The 23,066-nt window shown below is 42.9% G+C and overlaps 2 protein-coding genes across 12 annotated transcripts in view; one reads left to right on the top strand and one right to left on the bottom strand.

Annotated features, from left to right (window-relative positions):
- Window positions 1–23,066, top strand: part of CCDC34 (coiled-coil domain containing 34) — a 308,339-nt gene that overhangs the window by 140,708 nt on the left and 144,565 nt on the right. The window contains exons 13-14 of one of the 11 annotated variants that reach the window (XM_074401257.1): window positions 14,723–14,831; window positions 18,233–20,975. The exons of 9 other annotated variants lie outside the window; for them this stretch is intronic. The gene's annotated coding sequence lies outside the window, so the exon portion shown is untranslated. Of the gene's footprint in view, window positions 1–14,722; window positions 20,976–23,066 lie in introns of those variants that run through there. One more of the 11 variants, XM_074401256.1, reaches the window with a different exon arrangement.
- Window positions 121–886, bottom strand: LOC101035710 (peptidyl-prolyl cis-trans isomerase A-like). The gene has a single exon (XM_010330773.3). The coding sequence runs from the start codon at window positions 852–854 to the stop codon at window positions 360–362; it is 495 nt and encodes a 164-aa protein (XP_010329075.1). The 5' UTR covers window positions 855–886; the 3' UTR covers window positions 121–359.

Here is a 23,066-nt window from a genome sequence, read left to right as displayed (position 1 = left end):
AAGAGCATCTGGCATATTGTGCTCAGTAAGTGTTTATTTATTGATAAATAAACTGGTAATTTAATTAGCATCAGCAATTAGCTATTACTAATTAGATTAGTATAATAGAGTAATAAACTATTTTTTTCTTTTTTTAAATTTATTTATTTATTTTGTTATTTAGTCTTTATTTCATAATCATAAACTTAACTCTGCAATCCAGCTAGGCATGGAAGGGAACAAGGAAAACATGGAACCCAAAGGGAACTGCAGCGAGAGCACAGATTTTAGGATACTGCGAGCAAATGGGGTGGAGGGGTGCTCTCCTGAGCTACAGAAGGAGTGGTCTGGTGGTTAAGATAAAACACCAGTCAAACTTATTAAAGTTGTCCACAGTCAGCAATGGTGATCTTCTTGCTGGTCTTGCCATTCCTGGACCCAAAGCGCTCCATGGCCTCCACAATATTCATGCCTTCTTTCACCTTGCCAAAGACCACGTGCTTGCCATCCAACCACTCAGTCTTGACAGTGCAGATGAAAAACTGGGAATCGTTTGTGTTGGGTCCAGCATTTACCATGGACAAGATGCCGGGACCTGTATGCTTTAGGATGAAGTTTTCATCATCAAATTTCTCCCCGTAGATGGACTTGCCACCAGTGCCATTATGGCATGTGAAGTCAACACCCTGACACTTAAACCCTGGAATAATTCTGTGAAAGCAGGAACCCTTATAACCAAATCCTTTCTCTCCAGTGCTCAGAGCACGAAAGTTTTCTGCTGTCTTTGGAAACTTGTCTGCAAACAGCTCAAAAGAGACGTGGCCCAAGGGCTCACCGTGGACGGCAATGTCGAAGAACACAGTGGGGTTGACCATGGCTGATAGTAGAAGGCTCCAGGCGGCGATGGTGTCTGCAAAGCCTTTAAATTTATTTTTTACTGCCCTTCTCCCCGCCAGTAATAAGGTATTACTAAAGATCAGGTTGCAAAGACTTAGTGCTTAGGAACTCATTCCCTGCCCCCAGGCAATTTGGTGCCTCAGGGACAGGGTTGGTGGCCTTGGTCACAAGACAAGGGGGAGGCAGAGCTGCCCGAAGATAGAGGGTTAACATGGGAGTTACCAGAATCCAAGGGACAGCAGGGGATTGGTTTGGAATCCTGGTCTGGATTTAGAGTACAGATCTGGAAGTCTAGACTTTCTCTGTGGCTGGTGGCCTTGAGAGACATGTGTTCCATCATTCTTGTTATTTATTTTTTTGTCACTGGAGCAAAGCAGAGGCTTTTCTTGGTTCAATCAGGAGTCATGTGCAAGGACAAGCAGAGAAGCTGAGCAGCTGTCGGGAGAATTCAGGCTGGAGTGGGCTCAGTGCCCAGGCCTTGCAGCCTGAGCTAGGGAGGAACACATCGAAATGTGACATCTGCTGCCCAAGCTCCCCCTGACACCCACCCCTTCCTTGTCCTGCTGCTCAGGAGAAGGGAGGAAGCTAGCCTTTCCCACTACCATTGTATACCTGACAGGTTCATTAATCTTGGCTTATCTCATCCTCATGACCTCTCAAGCTGGTTATCATTTCTTTTTTATGGAAGAGGAAAAGGAAGAGGAAGAGGAGATTCAGAAGTGCCCCAGGGCACACGTGGGGGCAGAACCAGCATGCAAACCCAGAGTCTTGGACTGTAAAACTCAAGTCCCTTTCACCCACTCAATAGTTCTTGTGAGCCCAGCCAAGATATCACTGGCAGCATCTGATTTATCATGAATCTGTGCAGTGCATGGCCAGAGGAGAAAAAAATAAATCCAGAGCCAGGTGGCTCCTGGCATTAACGACCTGAAGAAAAGAGAGGCCCAAGCCCAGGACTCCTTCCTAGTTTGAGTATCTGTCCTTCCCTCCCCCACCAGCTCCCCCACTTCATCTTCCTGCCCCTAGTGCCCTGGATCGACCTTTGGCCTGGAGAGGGCAGCGTGTCCCAGTGCCAGCCCAGCATGCTCAGGCCTAACAACAATAGCTGGAAGGGCCTCTTGGAGCAAGTACTTCCTGAAGTGCCCAGAACAGCCACTGTCCTTGTGGCTCAGGAACAATCACAGCTCACGCCAGCTTCCGTGCTCCCTTTCAGAGCCTCCAGCACTCTCAGTGGAGCCCCTGGGCCTACTGGTGCAGGATCCAAGCTTTAGGAGAGACAGGTAGACAAGGAGTCCAGGATCCCAGCTCTCAGACTGCTCAAATGCCTAGGGTTTAGGAGGACCTCAGGGTTTTACGCGCATGCGTGTGTGTGTGTGTGTGTGTGTGTGTGTGTGTGTGTGTGTGTGTATGTTTCTCAAAGTAAAGTTGGAAGGAAAATCTGTATAGTCATTTTCCTTTACCCTTCCTGTAAACCAGTGGTCTCATTCTTCATCTTTGTTCTTCTGTCATCTTTGGGCTTTGAAAGCAAAGAAGGAGAAAAAGAAAACCACAAGTAAAAATTTAATTCTGGAATAATAATACTATACACTTGATTCTTCATTCAGCAACATTGAATGAGGCCAGCTCTGTGCTAAGCACTTCGGGGTACAAAAAAACTATTCAATATTTATCCACTTGTTTATAAATGTGTATGGTCATTTCACATTAATGATAGAGCCCCTGCCAAGCTGCAGGCGCTGTAGCTACAAAATGCCTGGGCAGCTTGGACTCTGTCATGTGCAACTTCAAGTCAAGGGTTTGAGGTGGATAAGAGAACTTATAGTTGAAAGACCCAGTTTATGTGCTGAGTACTGGGAAGGGGAAGCACAGGGTGATGGAGGGGCACACATAGGAGGAACACCCAACCCTGACCAAGAGTCCTGGAGGATGGGCAGGAGGGAACCCAAGGGAATATGAGGTTAGGTGGAGTAGAGGAATCCATAGGAAGAGACACTGGCATTTGTGAAGGCTGGAGGAGAAAATCAATGTATATTTTGCAACAAACGTAAAGAAGGTTCATGTGACTGGATTGCGAGAGGAACAATACTCTCTAGTTGTTAGGAGTCCAAACTCTGGATCCATTCTGCCTAGGTTAGAATCTTCGTTGGCTACTTATTACTGTATGTCCTTGGTGAGGCCATCGACGCTTCTGTAGCTTAGTTCTCTTGTCTGAAAAATGGAGAAGATGAAAATAATAGTACCTATCTCATAGGTTATGGCAAAGATGAAAATGAGCAATTATGCATGAAGTACTAGATCCATAGATGACATGCAGTAAGGGCTTCAGAAGTATCACCTATGATTAGGTGGGGAGTAGGGGACAGGAGGCTTGGACAAGCAAGGAAGTTAATTCCATACTCCTGTAATGCCTGTGGGCCAGGCATTAGCGAACCAAGCAGAATCAGAAAGACCCAGCTTCTGACTGCAGGGAACTTGCAGTATTGACTTGTTAAAAACTTGGACGGGGGGTGGTGGGGGGCAGGGGGGATGGGAATAAAATTTTTTTAAAAATTTGGACCTTGGAATCAGAGAGACCTGCCTTTTAACCTGTCTTATCTGTGTAGTCATAGGCGGATTATTTGCCCTCTTTGAGCCTTCTTTTCATCTGTAAAATGGGCGTAACGATAGTATATTCTTTATAAAATTGGGGCAAGGATTCGGTGAGACCGTGTGTGTGTGTGTGTGTGTGTGTGTGTGTGTGTGTGTGTGTGTGTAGTCTCTGTGTATATAAAACACATATAAAGTGAAGTATATATATGTGTGTGTATATATATATATACACACACATACATAGTGCTAACAAAATAGTGGCTATTATGTCAGTCAATGTAAGAGACGACAGAGAAATAACCATAATACAGGGAGAATATTTTATAATAACCAGGATAGGCCAGGCATGGTGGCTCACACCTGAATCCCAGCACTTTGGGAGGGACGAGGAGGGCAGATCATGAGGTCAAGAGATCAAGACCATCTTGGCCAACATGGTGAAACCCCGTCTCTACTAAAAATACAAAAATTAGCTGGGCGTGGTGGCGCGTGCCTGTAGTCCCAGCTACTTGGGAGGCTGGGGCAGGAGAATTGCTTGAACCCGGGAGGTGGAGGTTGCAGTGAGCCCAGATCACACCACTGCACTCCAGCCTGGCACCTGGTGACAGAGCAAAACTGTCTCAAAAAAAAAAAAAAAAAGAAAAGAAAAGAAAAAAAAGATAACCAAACCAGGATGGTGACATTTTTAGAATTGGTGGCTACAGACTCTCCGTGGTTTCCCATAGCTCTAAAATAAAGATGTGCTTAGCTTACTGGCTTCATCTATCTTCATTTTCTCTGCTCTTTCTACTTCATCTACCTTGCTTTGTACTACACTGCCTAGGCATTTCTACTCCCCAAACCTACAGATCTCAGGTGAAACATCATTCACTAGCAGAAGCTTTTCTTGACCCCCAGATGGGGTTGAGTTTACGACCCTGGCTACACACTCTCACAGTATCCTTTATTTTGATTATTGTCTGTTGTCCATCTAGACTATAGGCTCCATGAAGTCAGGGGTCATATCTTTTTTACTGATTATCATATCTCCGTCAATTATTATGGTCCCCATATTAAGAAACCAATAAATATTTACTAAATACGTAAACACAAATGCAGCCAAGATTGACATTTTATAAAGGGAGAAACTGGAACCTGCTTCTGAGGCTCAGATAACACTCAGAGAGCACAACTTTCCAGGGCCCTCCTCAGACTCTGAGACCCCATTTCTTTGCCTGAACAGCAGTGTAACTGATATGTCACACTGTAATGAACCAGAGGGCTGATGAAGAGCTTATGTAAATGTGGAGACTTTTGGCAGCATTCATTTCCCTCTGATTTTGGCATGACTCAAAGCATGGGAATTTTTCAAAAGAGAGAGCTTTCAGAAAATACCCACACCCAACGGTGGAAACCTTAGAAGAACAGAGTGCAGAGGAACGTTCCTCAGCGAGGGATTAAGGGACTCTCAGCAGGTTTTCAAAGGCGTATGGAGACAAGATGTCAGTGCGAGCTTGTTTCTGTGACAGAATCTGAAACGCTTTTAACCAGCAAGTTACCAAGAGGCTTTTAACTGAAGAGGCTAACGTTGTAGGTTTATACATAAATGGATGTTTGCGGTGACTTCTTTGTGGTTCATGTGACAGGGAGAACTTCAGGGAGGGGAGATTATGTCTTGCATCAAAGCTAAATTGCTTTTTCTGCTGTTTGGTTAAGTGAGCAGGAGGACAGAGAGCCCTGGATAAGGAATTGGGAGGACCCCCCACCTTTTCTTTTTAACTGATCCTGGCCTTCCCTGTGGCAAGCAGTGTGACCATGGACAAGATATTAACCATTCTCTGCCTCGGTTCTCTCATCTGCCAATGAGATTGAAAACACCTTGTCAAAATTTTATAAAGTTAACTTGTAATGCTGGTAGCTAGAACTTGTTGAGCACTTAATATGTGTCAGCTCCATATGATCTCTGTCGATCTTCACAACCACCCATGAGATAGATTGCAACTATTGCCCCTACTTTGTAGAAGAGAAAACTGGGGCACAGACACTCTAAACACCTTGTCCAAGGTCACACAGCTGGTAAGTAGTGGCACCAGGATTTGAACCTAGCTACCTGGCTCTGGAACCAGATTTAATGACTGTGTTCTATGCTACTGATTTTCTAAGTAGAGAGGGCATGTGTAGAGAAAGGCCTTAAGAAGGATAAAGCCTGCTGGCTGGTTGGCTGGGCAGGATCTCAACGGAAAGTCTGGAGAAGGTAGAGTGTCTACCAAGGGCAGGAATTATGTCTCTATGGTAATTGTCCCCTCTGGAAGGTGAGCTCTACCTTTTTATGGCTAGTATGGGGGAATGAGAGTGATTAGACCTTGGGCTTGGAGAGAGATATGGGCTTGAATCCATGTTTGGTCACTTACTATGTAATTTTAAGGATAAATTACTAATTGGATCTGAGTTTCATAGCTTATCTTAAAGACAGAGCTATCAAGATTACAGGATGTTGTGTGGATTATGTGAGAACATGTCAGGCATATGATGCTCAACAAGTTTCTTCCTTCCCCTTTTTAACACGGTCCCCCCAGAATGAATTTATTTGGTGTCAATCACACCTTGAAACTGGTTTGGGATATGTTTATTCTCTGGGCTGCATTTTACATCAATGGCATTTTTTCAGATCTGGGTAATCGATAGGTTTTTGGGGTTCACCCCTACACTGACATTTGTCTACCAACAGGCGATTTTCTTGTCCTTTGGTGTGAGGCACATAGCCATTTCTGATGAGGTTTTAGCCTTGTTGAGGATAGGGTCTCAGCCCCATTCCAGTGATGACCTGGAAATGGACAGGAAACAAGGACGCTAGATTCCATATACTTTTCCTGGGTTCCATTTCTGTGCTGAACCCAGGGGGTTTGGTTGTTCAACTAGGAAGCCAGCTGGCTGGTTGGCTGTGGTCTCAGCTGAGGGGGACTTGAAGACATGACAAGAACTTTCTATCAAGGAAGTAGGGAGCCTGGAGAGTCGGCAGACAAACCCATGCCAGAGTCTATGAGGGATGCTTGGACTTACTCTCCAGAGCAGGCGTCCCCAAACTTTTTACACAGGGAGCCAGTTCACTGTCCCTCAGACTGTTGGAGGGCCGCCACATACTGTGCTCCTCTCACTGACCACCAATGAAAGAGGTGCCCCTTCCTGAAGTGTGGCGGGAGGCCGGATAAATGGCCTCAGGGGGCCGCATGCGGCCCGTGGGCTCTAGTTTGGGGACGCCTGCTCCAGAGAGTCCAGATGCAAAGTCCCATAAGTTCAGGAGAGATGGGGATTACACATAAAATCTTGAAAGCTGAATTGCATCTGGAAAAGGTCACAGTACAAGTTCTGGATAAGTCCAGGTAAATAGGTACAATCTGGATTTATGGAAAAGAGAATATATTGCATGCAAGTGCCAGGTAATTTCAAATTAGGTAGTATATTTGGTATTGAAAGACAGCCAGATGAAACCTAGCATTCCCTGGAAACACCACATTGGGGCAGACATTCAGGTGAGAGGGTTATGTTATAACAGGAAGAAAAATTGATTTTGGTTCTTAGTCCCTTCTTAGCTCATAATAAGAGCAGTTGCATGCATTGAACACTTGCTATGGGCCATAAACTGTGAGCATGCAATCTTCTTTAACCTCCTCAGCAAGCCTATAATATTAAGACCTATTTTTTCCATCTTATTTTTTTTTCTTTTGAGGCAAGATCTCCTCTGTTGAACAGGCTGAGTGCAGTGGTGTGATCATAGCTCACTATAGCCTTGAACTCCTAGGCTCAAGTGATCTTCCTGCCTCAGTCTCCTGAGTATCTGGGACTACAGGAGCATACCACCACACCTGACTGACTTTCAGTATTTTTGTAGAGATGAAGTGTCACTATGTTACCTGGGCCGATCTTAAACTCCTGGGCTCAAGTGATTCCCCTACCTGGGCCTCCCAAAGTGTTGGAATTACAGGCTTGAGCCACTGTGCCCAGCCAGATTTTCTTTTATGGACAGAAAAGTATAAAACTTGGTCCATATCCACAAGGTATTGATATTGTCATGACCACAGAATGATAGAATATCAGAAGCATCCCTCTGGTCAGTCCAGTTCTCATCTTCTCTAGCAACTTTAGGCCAAGTCTAGGGGCCTGAAGGCCAGTTTTGGGATTTGCTCAGTTGCAGAAGGCTTTAGAAGATGGTCCCTCTACTCGTTCACTCACTATATGTTACTTGAGGTGCCCACTATGTGTCAGAGAATGGTCTTTTTTTTTTTTTTTTTTTTGAGGCAGAGTTTCACTCTTGTTGCCCAGGCTGGAGTGCAATGGCATGATCTCAGCTCACTGCAACCTCTGCCTCCCAGGTTCAAGTGATTCTCCTGCCTCAGCTTCCTGAGTAGCTGGGATTACAGGCATGCACCACCACTCCTGGCTAATTTTGTATTTTTAGTAGAGACAGGGTTTCTCCATGTTGGCCAGGCTGGTCTCGAACTCCTGACCTCGGGTGATCTTCCCACCTTGGCAGTGCTGGGATTACAGGCATGAGCCACCATGCCCGGCCTCAGAGAATGTTCTTGACATAGGTGACATGAGATAGACCCTGCTCTCACAGACCTTGCAATCACAGGGATGACCAAATTGCCAGTATAAGCTCTTTTGTTAAGGAAGTAGAAGGTGTTACAGGGACTCATAAATGGAGCACTAGTTAAATAAATCAGAGGAGACTTCCTGAAAGAAGTAACAACTAAACTATGTTCACTTGTAAGGAGTAGATAAGGAGTAAAATTTTGCATGAATGTTGCCATCAAGCCTTAAGATTCTCCTTACTCCAAAGGGGATAGTCATATACTGTATATACTGGCATAAAGCAGAATTTTAAAACAAAAATGGAAAAGTATATATATATATATACATATACATATATACTTTTCACACTGCTATATATATGTGTGTGTGTATATATATAGCAGAGCTCTCTCTCTCTCTCTCTCTCACTCTCTCTCTCTCTCTCTCTCTCTCTCTCTCTCTCTCTATATATATATATATATATATATATATATGTACATGGCAGAGCTCTTCTGTTCCATCTCTCTCACCCTCAGCACTTTGCAAACCTACCTGGGTGTTTGTTCATTTCTTTGAACACTAATTGACACTGGCAAACAAGAGGGCATTAAAAGAGGAGGTCATGGCTGGGTGCATTGTCTCACACCTGTAATCCCAGCATTTTGGGAGGCTGAGGAAGATGGATCACCTGAGGTCAGGAGTTTGAGACTAGCCTGGCCAACATGGTGAAACTCCGTCTCTATTAAAAATACAAAAATTAGCCAGGTGTGGTGGTGGGCACTTTTAATCCCAGCTGCTTGGGAGGCCAAGGCAGGAGAATCACTTGCACATGGGACTTGAAGGTTGCAGTGAGCCGAGATGGCGCCACTGCACTCCAGCCTGGGCAACAAGAGCAAAACTCTGTCTAAAAAAAAAAGGAGGTCACCAAGAAGTGGAGAGATTTGAAACCCTGTAATCCAAGAAAAAGATTGTATTTTGAAGAGTATACAGTGAGGCTTCTTGTCTAGGCTACAGTAGGCCTCCATCCTCCTTCACTTTACACACACTCCAGATGGAATGCCCTAAATGATGACTCAGAGTCATTAATAACACGACCACTTGTGCAGCCCAAAGATTAGACAGCCAAAAGCCGAGAGTCTGTTGTGTTGAAGTGGCTCTGGGTGGGAAGCATTCTCCCCAGAGACGGGCAGGGTATGACTTGCCAGGGGAGGGTTTGCAGAATGTTTAGACTGTGACTCATGAAGGTCTTAGATGAATAAATAGCTTTCTTTCTGCTATGACTGTTGACAGGGCTGGTGACAGCTTACCTTTGCGGTTGCCAAGGAGACTCTCACTCTGATTATTGACAAGTTCAATTTTTCTGACCAGCTGGGGTCTCCAGAGCGACCACCATGAATAAAGGCCTGGCCAAATACAAAGGGCAATGAAGCAATAGATGATATTTGAAGGTATGAAATCTGAAGTGCAATCATCTCCTCCCAGCCCAGGAAGAGTCATCATTGGGAAGGGAAGATTAAAGCAAGAACGTTTTCTGTTTTCTGGATTGGGAAAACAATATCTTGATCTTAGTGTGGCTAGCTGGCCACTTTATTAATAGTCTCAGAGCTTTATAATGCTGGTGAGAAGAAAGGTAGTCCTCTTTCTGGAAACACCTATATAATTAAGATGTATTTGGCTATAAGTAATAAAACCCTGACTGATAGTGGCTCATGCCATATCAGTCTGATTATCTCACATAACAGGAAGTCTGGAGGTAAGTAGTCCAAAGTTCCATAGTATTAGACAGGCATTTTTTGTTTTTTTCATTTTTTTGAGACTGAGTTTTGCTCTTGTCACCTAGGCTGGAGTGCAATGGAGCAGTCTCGGCTCACTGCAACTTCTGCCTCTCGAATTCAGCAATTCTCCTGCCTCAGCCTCCCAAGTAGCTGGGATTACAGTTGTGCACCACCATACCTGGCTAATTTTGTAATTTTAGTGGAGACAGGGTTTCACCATGTTGGTCAGGCTGGTCTTGAACTCCTGACCTCAGGTTATCCACCTTCTTGGTCTCTCAAAGTGCTAGGATTACAGGTGTGAGCCACCATGCTCAGCCAACAGATACTTTTTTCATCTCCATATTTATGTAGGTTATTGATTCTTCTTCCTGTTGCCTCATGGCTTTCAAGATGGCTGCCAGGTCTCCATATATCACAACAGTATTAAAAAGTAGAAAGGTAGCAAGGAGTAGGAGTGTGGAGTGGCAAAGGATTGTTTTGTTGGAATGGCTATGTCGTTTTATCAGTGAGGAAACAAAAGTATCCCAGAAGCCCTCCCAGCTGATTGATTCTTATATCTAAATGACCAGAATATTATTGACCAGAATTGGGTCCTATGATTGCCTTTAGATGCAAGGGAGCCTGGAAAAGTGAGTGTTTGGCAAATATTAATGAAATAGTCATGACTGACTTAGGTCAATCATGATTTAACCCCCACCAACCCAGGGGTGGAACTTTTCTGTCTTGAATAAAACGAATGTTTTGTTGGTAAGGAAGAAGGCTGTTGGGGACAGGGACAGTTTCTACCACGTGCCTTTGGAAGGCTAGTCCAACATTATACTATTACAACACATCATTAGTACAAAAGAAAAAACTAGAAATAGAGGTGTGAATTTACAGGATTTTCAAGGCGTGAAGGTCTTTGAGAATGTCTTTGGACACTGATTACAGAGAAAAATAAGAAGTCACTTAACACACTCGTTGTTGTACTCACCCTTTAAGGTGCAAGCCAACTTTGCCTGCCTGTGAATCTTCCTATCCCTTCCAGGTAGAGCTATCTTGTCCCTCCTCCTTGCTCCCATTGCACTTTTCAGGCACTTTGATTAAACAAATCACTAGCCTGAATTCAGATTCAACAGGTATTTATTGCGTCCCTATTCTGTCCTGGCCCTATGCTTGGCATCTCTCTATATCAGTTTAGAGTAGACCTTCCATGACTTCCCCTCGTTATCAGGTAATGGGCATTTAGGGATGGTAAAATCAAGTGAATCTTAAACTTAACTCACAAGGCACTTTTTACTACCCTGGCTTACTTCTCTTATCTCAACTATTCTGACCACCATCTCTTTAAATCCTGTGTTTCATCTGTTCTCTTGACTCATGGAAGCTATCCATTTCTTCTCTCTTTCACTGCTATTCCTACTACACAAAATGCTATTCTTTCCCTCTACCTATGCCTGGTCAATTTTCACTCATCCTTCAAACCTCATCTTAGATGTCATTCCTGGAAAGGCTTTCCTGATCCCCAGGAATGAGCTAGGTGGCCTTTGTCTATGATCTGTCCTGCCAGCTTAGTCTGCTTGCATTGGCATCAAAGAATACCCAAGGCTGGGTAATTTATTTTATTTTATTTTATTTTATTTTTTTTAAAACAGAGTCTTGCTCAGTTGCCCAGCCTGGAGTGCAATGATATAATCTGGGCTCACTGCAACCTCTGCCTACCGAGTTCAAGTGATTCGCCTGCCTCAGCCTCCCAAGTAGCTGGGATTATAGGCACCCACCATCATGCTCAGCTAATTTTTTTGTATTTTTATAGAGATGGGTTTTTACCATGTTGGCCAGGCTGGGCTCGAACTCCTGACCTCAAGTGATCCGCCTGCCTCAGCCTCCCAAAGTGCTGGGATTACAGGTGTGAGCTACCACCCCTGGCTAAGACTGGACAATTTATAAAGAAAAGAGGTTTATTTGGCTTATGGCTCTGCAGGCTGTAAAAGAAGCATGGCACAGGCATCTGCTTTTGCTGAGGGCTTGAGGGAGCTTCCAATCATGGAGAAAAGGGAAGGGAAGAAGGCTGTGCAGAGAAACAAGTAAGAGAGAGAGGTGAGAGGAACCAGGCTCTTTTTTAGAAACCAGCTCTTATGGGAATGAATAAAACGAGGAAGCGATCAAGCCATTGAGAGGGATCTGCTCCCATGACCCAAACACTTCCCATTAGACCCCACCTCCAACACTGGGGATCACATTTCAGCATGAGGTTTGGAGGGGTCAAACAAACCATAGTACCTGCCCTGCATATCACAATTCTTGTCACTGTAATGTAAGTGCCTGAGTTTCCCAGTGGTGGGACCAAGGTGCATTCATCCCTTCATTGCCAATGCATGGTACAGTGTCTGATCCATCCTGGAGGATATTTGTTGAATGACTGAGTGACTAAGCTTTTCATCAAATATTTAGTGCCAGATTATGTGTTAGAGCCCAAAGTTGTAACCCTGGCTCAAAAGAGGAGGTTTTGAGCACTCAGTAGGGCTGCAGTTAAGTAAACACTGGGCTTGTTGCTCTGTCATGGTGTGACTACAGAAAAAGCATATTCTATCTCTGGGCATAAGGATTATTCTTCTGGGGGAAAAAAAAGAGAGAATTAGTTTTCAATTTTTTTTTTTTTTTTTAAAGCCGGAAGAGTCCCCTTTGTTTTCTTTCCCAACTAAACAATCACACTGAAAACCAATCTCAGAAACATAGCGGAGATGATTTGCCTGACACGGGGGTGTACTAAGTTGCTATTTCTGTCATAAAAAATTACCACAAATTAAGTAGTTTAAAACAACACACAATTGGGTCGGGTGTAGTGGTTCATGCCTATAACCCTAGCACTTTGGGAGGCTGAGGCATGCAGATCACTTGAGGCCAGAAGTTTGAGACCATCCTGGCCAACATGACCAGCCTTAAGTGGACATGGTGGCACGTGCCTGTGGTCCCAGCTGCTTGGGAGGCTGAGGTATGAGAATTGCTTGAACCCAGGAGTCAGAAGTTGCAGTGAGCCAAGATTGTGCTAGTGCACTCCAGCCTGGGCAACCGAGTGAGACTTGTCTTAAAACAAAACAAAACACAATTATTATCTTATAGTTCAATAGGTTAGAAGTCAGAGGGGTCTCACTGGGCTAAATCAAGATGTTGGCAGGGCTGAATTCCTTTCTGGATGTGCTGTGGTAGCATCCTTTTTTTTTTTTTTTTTTTTTTCCTTTTCCAGTTTCTAGAAACTACAGTTTTGGGGCTCCTGGCCCCATCCTCCATCATCAAAATTGGCAACATTGCATTTCTCTATCATTCTTCCATAATCACAGCTCCTTCTGACCACAGCTGGGAAAGGTTCTTTATTTTCAGGGTCCTGTGTAATTAGATTGGGCCCACTTGGATAATCATCGATAATCTCCCTGTCTCGAGGTCCTGAACTTAGCCATATCTGCAAAGTTCTTTTGGCATGTAAGGTAACATATCACAGTTTCTAGAGGTTAGAACACAGACATCTTTGGGAGGCTGTAATTCCGTCTACCACAGGGAGAAAGAAAAGTAAGATGGGTCGGAGCCTTTCTCTCTGACTTTTCCTTCTTGGACAGCCCTTGTGCCCTCAGTGGTCCTAGGAGTCCTAGAGCAGAGTTAAGACTTCACTGGTCTCTAAGATGCATCATGGCTCTAATGAAAGGACCAAATAGTTGTAGGACCTTGGAATGTTATTTATCCCTCTATCTTTTTGTTTGAGTATCTGTAAAACAGGGATAGTCTATCTAGCTAATAGGGTTGTGCTGAGGTTATAGGAAACAATCTATGTGAAATACTTAGCCCAGTGCATGGCACATAGTAAACATTCAGGAAATGCTAGGTATTTTCATTATTAGGTGCCCTAAGGTCCTTTTCCATTCAAATACCTGGCTCTATCACCCTAATTTAAAACAAAGCTGCAACAGATGGAATGAGAATTGCTTTTCCTGGATCATGTAGCCATTACAATAAACTTTTTTGAAAGTTTCACTTATTTCACCTAAAAAAGCACATTTTTGTGCCTGTAGGGCAAAAACTTTTTTTGTTGTTGTTTTAAGCATCTGGAAAAAATGGAAAATATGGTGGGTACCAATGAGAACCAAGAGGCTGGGTGATAGCAGAGTTCTGCTCTCACCAGAAGGCAGTGAGCAGGACCTGGTGTTTATTTAGGAACATATAAAGAGAGCTGAGGCTACAGCTGGGAGACAGTTTATGAAACACAAACACTAGGGAAGTTTACCAAATACTAGGCTTGAATTTTATGACGTCTGGAAGAAGCACTATATTCCAGACGACAACAAAAATCTGGCCTTCTAAAGGTAAATAGTCCCTCATGTCACTTTTGAAAACAGGAGTGTTCATGGGAGGGGCCCATTCCTATTTGAGAGATGCGGTTCTTCTTTCTCCTTCTCCAAAGCCTTTTGGGGGCGTTGTTGAGCTGGAACCATCCAGAGCCAGGAGTGTCAATATCCTGAAATGTATACTCATCCTTTCTGATTCGATCATACCACTTGAGGGATTCTCCCCTCATACGGACATTCCAAATGTAGGAGAAATTTTATGCACAAAAATGCTTAGTGCAGCTTTATTAGTAATAGCCCTAGATGAAAGGCACCTCAAATTGTCTGGTATTGGAAGGTCTTGGCAAATTATAGCATGTCTTGATATTGAAATAGAAAGCGGCCAATGCTTACAAGGATCCTTGAATAACAAACAAAACTGCCAATAGCACAATAACTGAAAAAATAGATACAGGATACACATTTGTATATTTAGTTTCTGTGGTGTTAGGAAATACATCAGAACGTTATCTGTGGTTGTTCTCGGGTGTTTGGAGTAAAGGAAAGGTTCCCTTCCCCCTTCTTATTACTGTTTTTCTCTGTCTTCCATCTTTTACAACTGAATGAATAACCTAGTGTTTTAACATCTTGGGTATGGAGCTTGGCTGCCTGTGTTTGAACCCTGCCCCCTACTGGCTGGCTGCTGAAACCTGTCTGAATCTCTGTTCTCTTCTGTCCTGTGGAGGTAATAATCATTCCTACCTGGCAAGATGGATGTGAGTATGGAAGAGATAATCCAGGTAAAGGGCTTGACACAGCACTTTGCGGAGTAAGTGCTCACGAGATGCTAGCTGGTATTTTATTGCTATGTTTGGATTTCAGAACTGTTTCCCACAAATCTGAAAATCGTAGAGATGGGGCTGGGTGCTGTGGCTCACGCCTGTAATCCCAGCATTTTGGGAGGTTGAGGTGGGCAGATCACTTGAGGTCAGGAGTTCAAAATCATCCTGGCCAACATGGTAAAACCCCGTCTCTACTAAAGATATTAAACAAATTAGCCAGGCATGGTGGCGGGCACCTGTAATCCCAGCTACTTGGAAGGCTGAGGCAGAAGAATCACTCGAACCAGGGTTGCAGTGAGCTGAGTTGCTCCTTTGTGTTCCAGCCTAGGCAACAAGAGCAACATTCTGTCTCAAAGAAAAAATATAAAGTCTTAGAGATTGAAGGCATCTCAAATAGTCTGCTATTAGAGGAAGGACTTGGTAAATTATGGCACATCTTGATAATGGAATGGAAGGAAGGCAGCCAATATTTACAGAGAGCCTTGAATAGCAAAAGAAACTGCTACTCTCCTACCTTAGTCAGTGAAAGACTTACCCCCAAAGGTTTATCAAACAAATTTTCCTTTTCCTAGTTCTTAATCACCTATGGTATTTTGGAGAGCATCTACATAAAGAAGAGCCTTTAGCAGCTAAAGGCGTTCTGAATGAGAATACTCTATTTTTCTCTTGGGAGAAAAATCTCTAAGACTGCAGCTGTCTCTTCAGTTGCTGACAATCCCTGCTCTTCTACCTTCTCTAAGCATCAGCTCCCATTCCTCCCACTTTGGGAGATCTCCCTAGATGATCATCTGTATATCCACCAACTTTGTATTTGTTTGGCTGCACATAAAGAAAAGCTGACTAGAGCTGTGTAAAGGAGTGTTTAGTCATTTATTGTTGCATAACAAATTGCCACAAACATCATGGCATCTGTGGATGAAGAGTCCAGGCATGGTTTGATTGGGTCATCTGCTCAGGATCTCACTGGCTGTTATGAATGTGTCAGGTGGGCTGCATGGAGGGCTTGTATTGGGAAGAATCCACGTCCAAGTTCATTCACATGGTTGGCGTATTTCTTTGCCACTGTGGGACTAAGTGCCCTGGCTTCTTGCTAATTGGAGGCCAACTTCAGCTTCTAAAGGCCACTCACACTTCCTAGAGGCCACTTGCTTTCCCAACAAGGCTGCTTACTTCATCAAGTCGGCATGGAGAATCTCTAGAGTAAGCCAGCTAAGAGAAAGCTTTGCACAACATAAGTCACATTCCTTCCCCTTTGCCACACTGGTTAGAAGCAAGTCACAGGCCCTACCCATATTCAAGGGGAGTGGAACACATACAGACTTGACCACCAGCAGGTGGGGATCATGGGGGCTGCTTCAGAGTGTCCAGCACAACGAGGAAGGGTTTGTTTTTTCATAGTGACAAGGAGCCAAGTACAGGCAGATGGGGGTGAGGGAACGTATCCAAGGTGCTATCCATATTTCAGGCTCTACTGTGTGTTTTGCCACTTTTTACTCTTTGTCTTTCTTTCTCCCCTTCCTCCCTCCCTCTCTCCCTTCTTTCCTTCCATCCTTTGTTCTTGTTGCCCAGGCTGGAGTGCAGTGGCATGGTCTCAAATCACTGCAACCTCCACTTCCCCAGTTCAAGTGATTCTCCTGCCTCAGCCTCTCAAGTAGCTGGGATTACAGGCACGTACCACCACACCTGGCTAATTTTTGTATTTTTACTAGAGACGCGGTTTCTCTGTGTTGGCCAGGCTGGTCTCAAACTCCTGACCTCACCTGCCTTGGCATCCCAAAGTGCTGGGATTACAGACATGAGCCACCATTCCCAGCCCAGCCTTTTGATCATAAAATGGTTCCTGTAAGCTTCACATCATCCTCTTTCAAAGAGCTTCAAACAACAGATTCCTAGAAGCTCTACCCAGATATCCTCATTCAAAGAGCTTAAACAATAGATTCCTGGAAGCCCTACCCAGACACATGGCCCATTGGCTCTCGCATTTGTATCACTGGGACATTTCTACCGCAGAGGCCATTGGGAAACACAGTTAATAAACAACATCCACTGTGACCCCAACAAAAATGACAAAGTTAGCTGGCATGTGTCTTTTGACCTTCAGTACATGGGCACATGGGTTAACGCTTCCACTGAGGTCTGGCCTATGAATAAGTTACAAAACTTGAATGAGAAAATGCATAAAAAATCATTTGCTTAATGCCTGGCACAAGACATTTTCTCAATCAATGTTGCCTGTTTTCATCGTTCCCTACCCCACCCCACAACCCTGACACCTTTCTTTTTCTGTGTTGCCCCTGCCTCTGGGTTTAAATGCTCCAAACACAGCAGCACCTCCAGAGTTAAGCACCCTGTCAGGTGGACAAGTCTGTATTTATGAAGGAAGAATGTAATAGCCCCAGCTGGAACCCTGCCAGGGGACTAGCAACTGCAACACCCTTATTTGCCCTGGGGAGGAGCAGCTTGGAAACTTTTTATGAGATTCCAGAAGCAGCAAGGTCATCAGTTTTATGGCCATCCCACTTCATTTGTAAATACGGCCTTTGAATGATAATGTTTAAGCTCCTTGACACAAACAAGGCTGGTGTTAGATCTGTTGGAATGGGAGACAATAAAATAAAATATATTCTGTTATATGTGAGTGCAAGGCATTCTGAGTAATTTTAGACCCCAACAAACAACAACAAACCAGTTGTACATTCGGAGAGCTTGCTTTTTAGATCGCCTCACCATAAAGGCCCTCTGTATGTCTGAGGCAGGTAATCTGATTTGTCAGGTCACAAGTGAAGCAACACGTGTTTACTATCACACTCATTTTCCAGCCAGCTGCAAGTGTCTGGAGGAAAGCCCTTGGTCAGGCTTGTTTGCTGTGATAAAGTCAAGGCCAAAGAGGAGGGCTGCCTGCTCACCAGGCTCCATGTGTTCTTGTAAACAAGAACCACCCTCTCCAGTGTCACCTGGGCCTCTTTCTCTAATTGCTGACTGGACCGTAGCTTTTATTGTAGTTGAATATTTACTAGGCTGAGCCCAGGAAACAGTCAGCTTCCATTGTCTGGCTGACTGCCACGGTCTGCTCTGAATTGCAGTTGGCGGTGGGTACAAGGTCACCCCATTTTCGGGTTCTTTATTTTGGGCCAGCCACATGGCAGCAAAGACAGAGCCAGCGTGTGTGTGTGTGTGCGTGTGTGTGTGTGTGTGTGTATGTGTGTGTGTGTGTGTGGACTGAGAGGCAGTATGGGCAGAGGAGGCAAGAAGTGGTAGAGAAGCAGAAAGGCACTTCATAAATGAATAAAATTCTCCTTTTCAGGCACAATTCCTGCTACCAAATACACTTTTGATGAACATTTGTTGAATGAACAAAGAAGTGATTCTATTCCTTTAACCAACACTTACTGAATACCTACTATTTGCCAGGTACCTAAAGTCTGATGTTAATGCAGAACTTTACAAACAAGATTTGTATTCTCCTGGAAAATGAATTCTGGTTGGGGGATGAAGAGGATCAACAAACAAATGAGCAAGATGTAATTGACAGTGACAAATGCCCCATGAAGAACAGGAGTCAGGGTGTGGAGGTGGAGGGGGCTGGTGATGAAGATCTACTTTAGATAGGAGACCTTCCTGAGGAGGTGATATTTGAGCTAAGACTTGAATGATGAGAGGGCACTAGTCATGAGATCTCTGGGAAGGTGTGTTTCTGGCAGAGAGAGAACACATTTCTAGAAGGTGTAAGGAAGGCCGAAGCTACAAGAGACCAGAAACTATAGCTTAGACACTTCAGCTGAAGAGGGGGTTCATCTTTCCTTTAGAACCTGGGCAAAGATTAGGAAATTGAAAAAAAAAAAAAACCTATAAGGAGTGGGAGTGGGAATAAGGAGTGGTGTCGGAAACAAGAGGTTTAATGGAAGGTCTGTTTTCTGAACAGGTGGGCTTCTGCCTTTGCAATGAACTCCTGGCAGCTAGACTGTATCCCCAATGCAGGCAAATTGAAAGGTTATTCTCTAAAGAAATCGGATGGCCCTAGACAAATGATTTCTCTGTTGAGGGACTTAGGGGATCCCCCTGCCTGATCATCCTACAGGAAAGCCTGCTAGTCAGTCCAGGGCTCACTGGGGTACACAGAACTCCTAAGCAGTCATTTATTCTTTGTAAATAATGACAGTTAAGCTTCACTAGACAGATGAACAACACTTGCGATAAAATTGAGTGAATAATGTTTCAACTTAGTAGACTGCTGACCTGTGAAAGTCTTGCTTAGGGCCTATCAGAGTTACAGGGACCTTGGAAGCTAGAGAGGTCATTTGGCTTTGAGCTGCACAGAGCCCTAAAGCTTTCAAAGTTAGGCTTTTAACATTATCTAGAAATGTACATATAGCATTGAAAGAGGAAGATGTTCAGTATACATAGTTCAACCCATATGCCATTACTGAAAATAATACCTACAGTATTCTGTGAATTAACATATTGCATAAATCCTAAATTAACCTTTGAATAGCATAAGTACATTGCATTGTATTTTTGAACATTAGAAGTATACCTTTGTGAAATATAAACATTTAACACATATCATGATTTCAAAAACTATTTCGGCTGTATCTGTTTTGTAATTTGCTACTAACCTCAAGGAATAGAAGTAGTCTGCCTGCATACCTGAATCATCTGGATTGAAGTTCAAATGCATCCCAAAGTGTCATTACACATTTGCAACAGTTTCTTAGATGATTTTCTCTTACCTATGATCAGTACCACTTGCATACAAATTTCTCTAATTTATCTTTCAGAAGTTCTTATATCTGAGGTTATGGGAACCCTTTATAATGGACAGAACTAACAACTTAGACAATGTCAGCGTACTCAGGAGAGAGCATTGGGCCTCCCTCAGTACCCTCTTGGAGTATTTTCCATACGGTAAGAGAAGTCCTAGGTAATAAAGATGTAGAATTAAAACCATATTAAAATACAGGAAGTGAGAAGTGTAGGAGGGTCAGAAAGATCGTGAATGGAAGAATAGTGTATGTCCTGAGAAGCTCTGACTCTTAAATTCAATGCCAGCTTTACACTGAATGCCTCTGTACATATTTCCAAATGGACTTTTGCAGGCTTCCCATCATTATTGCCAGTCAGTTAAAATTCTACCATTTGTCAAAGTGCATCTAAATGCCCTATTTTCTGTGAAGCTTTTCTTGGATGCCTGGCTGGAAGTAATCACTCATTTCCACACGTTCTCATGGTACATTCATCATATTTCTCTCTCTCTCTCTCTCTCTCTCTCTCTCTCTCATTTATCTGTCATCTATCTATCTTCTATCTATCCATATATTTAATTGCCTATTCAATGCTTCATTCTCTGCTAGGCACTAATATCTGTACAGTGCTTTGTGGCTCACAAGTGACTTTCATGTGCATTTTCTCACTTAATTCTCAGCAATTCTGTAACCCTCAACACCTAAGAGACAAGACGCCCTAAGCAGGTTGACTTCATAAATTGTGTCTACAAGTCAGACAATGTTATGTGAGATATCCAAAAATCAGTAGCCAAAGAATACAGGATTCCATCAAGCACAAAGATCTTTAGAGTTAGACTGAAAAGACATTCACATATCTTTAGACTCTATCGCATTCAAAAGACTATAAGATATAAGAGACATACAGAAATCTTAGAAGCCAAAGAAAATATGTAATCTAATCAAGATATTGAGCTGGCCTGGAGTTCCAGATATCTGTGAATAGATGGCTGAATCAGGGGTTGTGTATAACTTGAGTCCTGTGATGAGACCATGACTCCTTTGAAGTTATAAAACTATTGATATAACCACTAAAAATAGAGTTCAGTTGTCACATTAAGGCCACCAAAATCTCTGATAATTGCAATTCCCCACACTTCTTTGGATGATTTGATAGTTTTCTTGTTTTTGTAAAAGCCATCACCAGGAAGTCTGAATCTCTAAATCTTATGTCCAGCCAAACAGCTGTTTGAAAGGTAATTTCAGTTAACAAGGTGACGTTTGTGTTTCTTGTTGTCTTTAATTTCCGGGAAATCCTATATTATATATACAAATGTTTAAAATAATTCAAATCATATAAATATTTTTGTATTAAGAGTCAAACTATATTTGGCATTTCTATATACTTGTAATATTTAAGATAAATCAATATTTATGTTATTCTAATTTAAAATGTATATTAACAAATTATTGATATACAACTTTAAATGGAAATTCATATCAATCATATTTATAAGCATAATTTATTAGATTAAATATTTGGGAACATTCATTGATCAGACAATTGGGACCCTGAAAGTGAAATTGAATTTCTAAATGTAGTTTAGACTATTTGAAGGAATGTAGTTACCTAAGTTTGCAAATATAATCAAGTATTGGTTAAAGACTCTTTAAAAGTGACTAAAGAAGGTGACGTTAAAATTTGCTCCACTTGTAAATGGGAAAATAAAGATTCATAAGTTGAATGTGAAACCCAAAGAGAAAATATGTTTTAAAATTTATAATTTTAATAATTGACTATTAAAATTCAAGATAAACTCCTCATTGGTCTTTTCAATGCACAAAACTTGTGCGTTGAAACTCTCAGGGCATCAAAATAACCTATATTCAAAGAGGTATCCTCTCAAGGTCACATGGCTCATAAGTGGCACAGTCATAACTTGAGCTCAGAGTCCAGGCCCTGTATCTTTTGATTGAACCTTGCTGCCCTCTTGGCTGCATTTTCAATACCACCTGTATAGCACCTGAAATATTTTGCCTTTGATTTTGGGTTATTTGTCTGTGTCTACTTGCCTTTTCCCAGCTGCCAACACTAAGGTCAGACATGGGGTGGAGGTAGGGGGAACTCAATAAATGTGTCAGATTCAAATGGTTGTAACCCATAAACGGCCTCTGAGAAAGGGTATCTGATTGGTGTAGGGGATACATAGATAACGTTATCTTTCTGTGATACTGTTTAGCTTTAAGGGGGTCTGAGTCTGCAGCCTTGGACTCCAGAGATTCATGCTCTGATGAAGTGAATGTAAACTAGCTCTGTGCTGCTTGCCTTGTTTAAGATTTAATTCCATGGATAACCTTCTTACTGCACTCAGGATAAAGAATAAAATCCTTCCTGTGCTCAGGGAGACCAGTATTGTCTAGCCCCTGCCCATCTCTCTAGATTCTTATTCCACCTGCTCTGAGTACCCTGGCCTTCATTTAGTTCCTTGAACAAACCGAGATTTTCCCTAGATGCAGGCAGGTCTTCATTTTAGCCACTGTTAGAGCTCTCTAAACCTCCTCTCCTTCACAGTACTTGCTAGAGGTTGTAATTATCCATTTTCATTTGTAGTTATTTAATATATTCCTCATATGGAAGGTCTTTAGCTCTGTGCACAGTGCCTGCTTTGCTCACCTTTATGTTTGGTGCACAGTAGGAGTTTAATAAATGCAGACTTCTATTATTATTATCTTTACCATTTAATACATATCTGTTTTTGTGATAGATGAATGAATGAATATATGTGAATCGATTTTATGGTGATCTTTTGGACTGGCCTGATCTCCACTCAGCCAGGAAAGATTTTAGATGAAATCTTATTAGACAGATAGGGGACATGATGTCTGAGATTCCTTCCAGGCCAATGAGCCTTTTACTTCAGGAAGGCTGTTTGTCATTTTGCTTTAGCCATTGCTTTTATCATTCTCATGGGGGATCTGTGGCTGTGTGTGTGTTTGCATGTGTATGGGTGTGGGTGTGTGTGTGTGTGTGTGTGTGTGTGTGTGTATCACCAGAAAGAAAAAGAGAGAGACAAAAAAAGAGAGAAAGTGTGCTGGCATGCAAGGTGATGGGAATGCCCCTGGAAACGACCTTGGTTTCCCTATTTGCCTCATTCAGGCAAGTGAGCTCTCATTTGGCAGGGAGTGCATCAGCTGAAAAATGTCAAGCCCTGAACATCAATGAGTTTTATATTTCCAAATGATGGGTTTATGATTAAACTCCAATAACTCAAATGCACCATCCGTGAAGGATGCCAGTTCCAACTGGTAATTCTTGTTCTCTTTAATCCCTTCCCCTCTTTATTTTTCAGTCAGTGCCTCAAAATCCCTCAAACCACAGACATGGATGGGTGTTTAATCAGATTTTCTGATGACATG

The sequence above is a fragment of the Saimiri boliviensis genome, chromosome 6, assembly GCF_048565385.1.
Source record: "Saimiri boliviensis isolate mSaiBol1 chromosome 6, mSaiBol1.pri, whole genome shotgun sequence".
NCBI lineage: Eukaryota > Metazoa > Chordata > Mammalia > Primates > Cebidae > Saimiri > Saimiri boliviensis.
Note: the sequence above shows the minus strand (reverse complement) of the source record. Positions and strands in the feature narration are given on the sequence as shown.

Excerpts from the sequence above, each read along its gene's own strand:
- LOC101035710 (XM_010330773.3), bottom strand. The coding sequence starts at position 854 with ATGGTCAACCCCACTGTGTTCTTCGACATTGCCGTCCACGGTGAGCCC.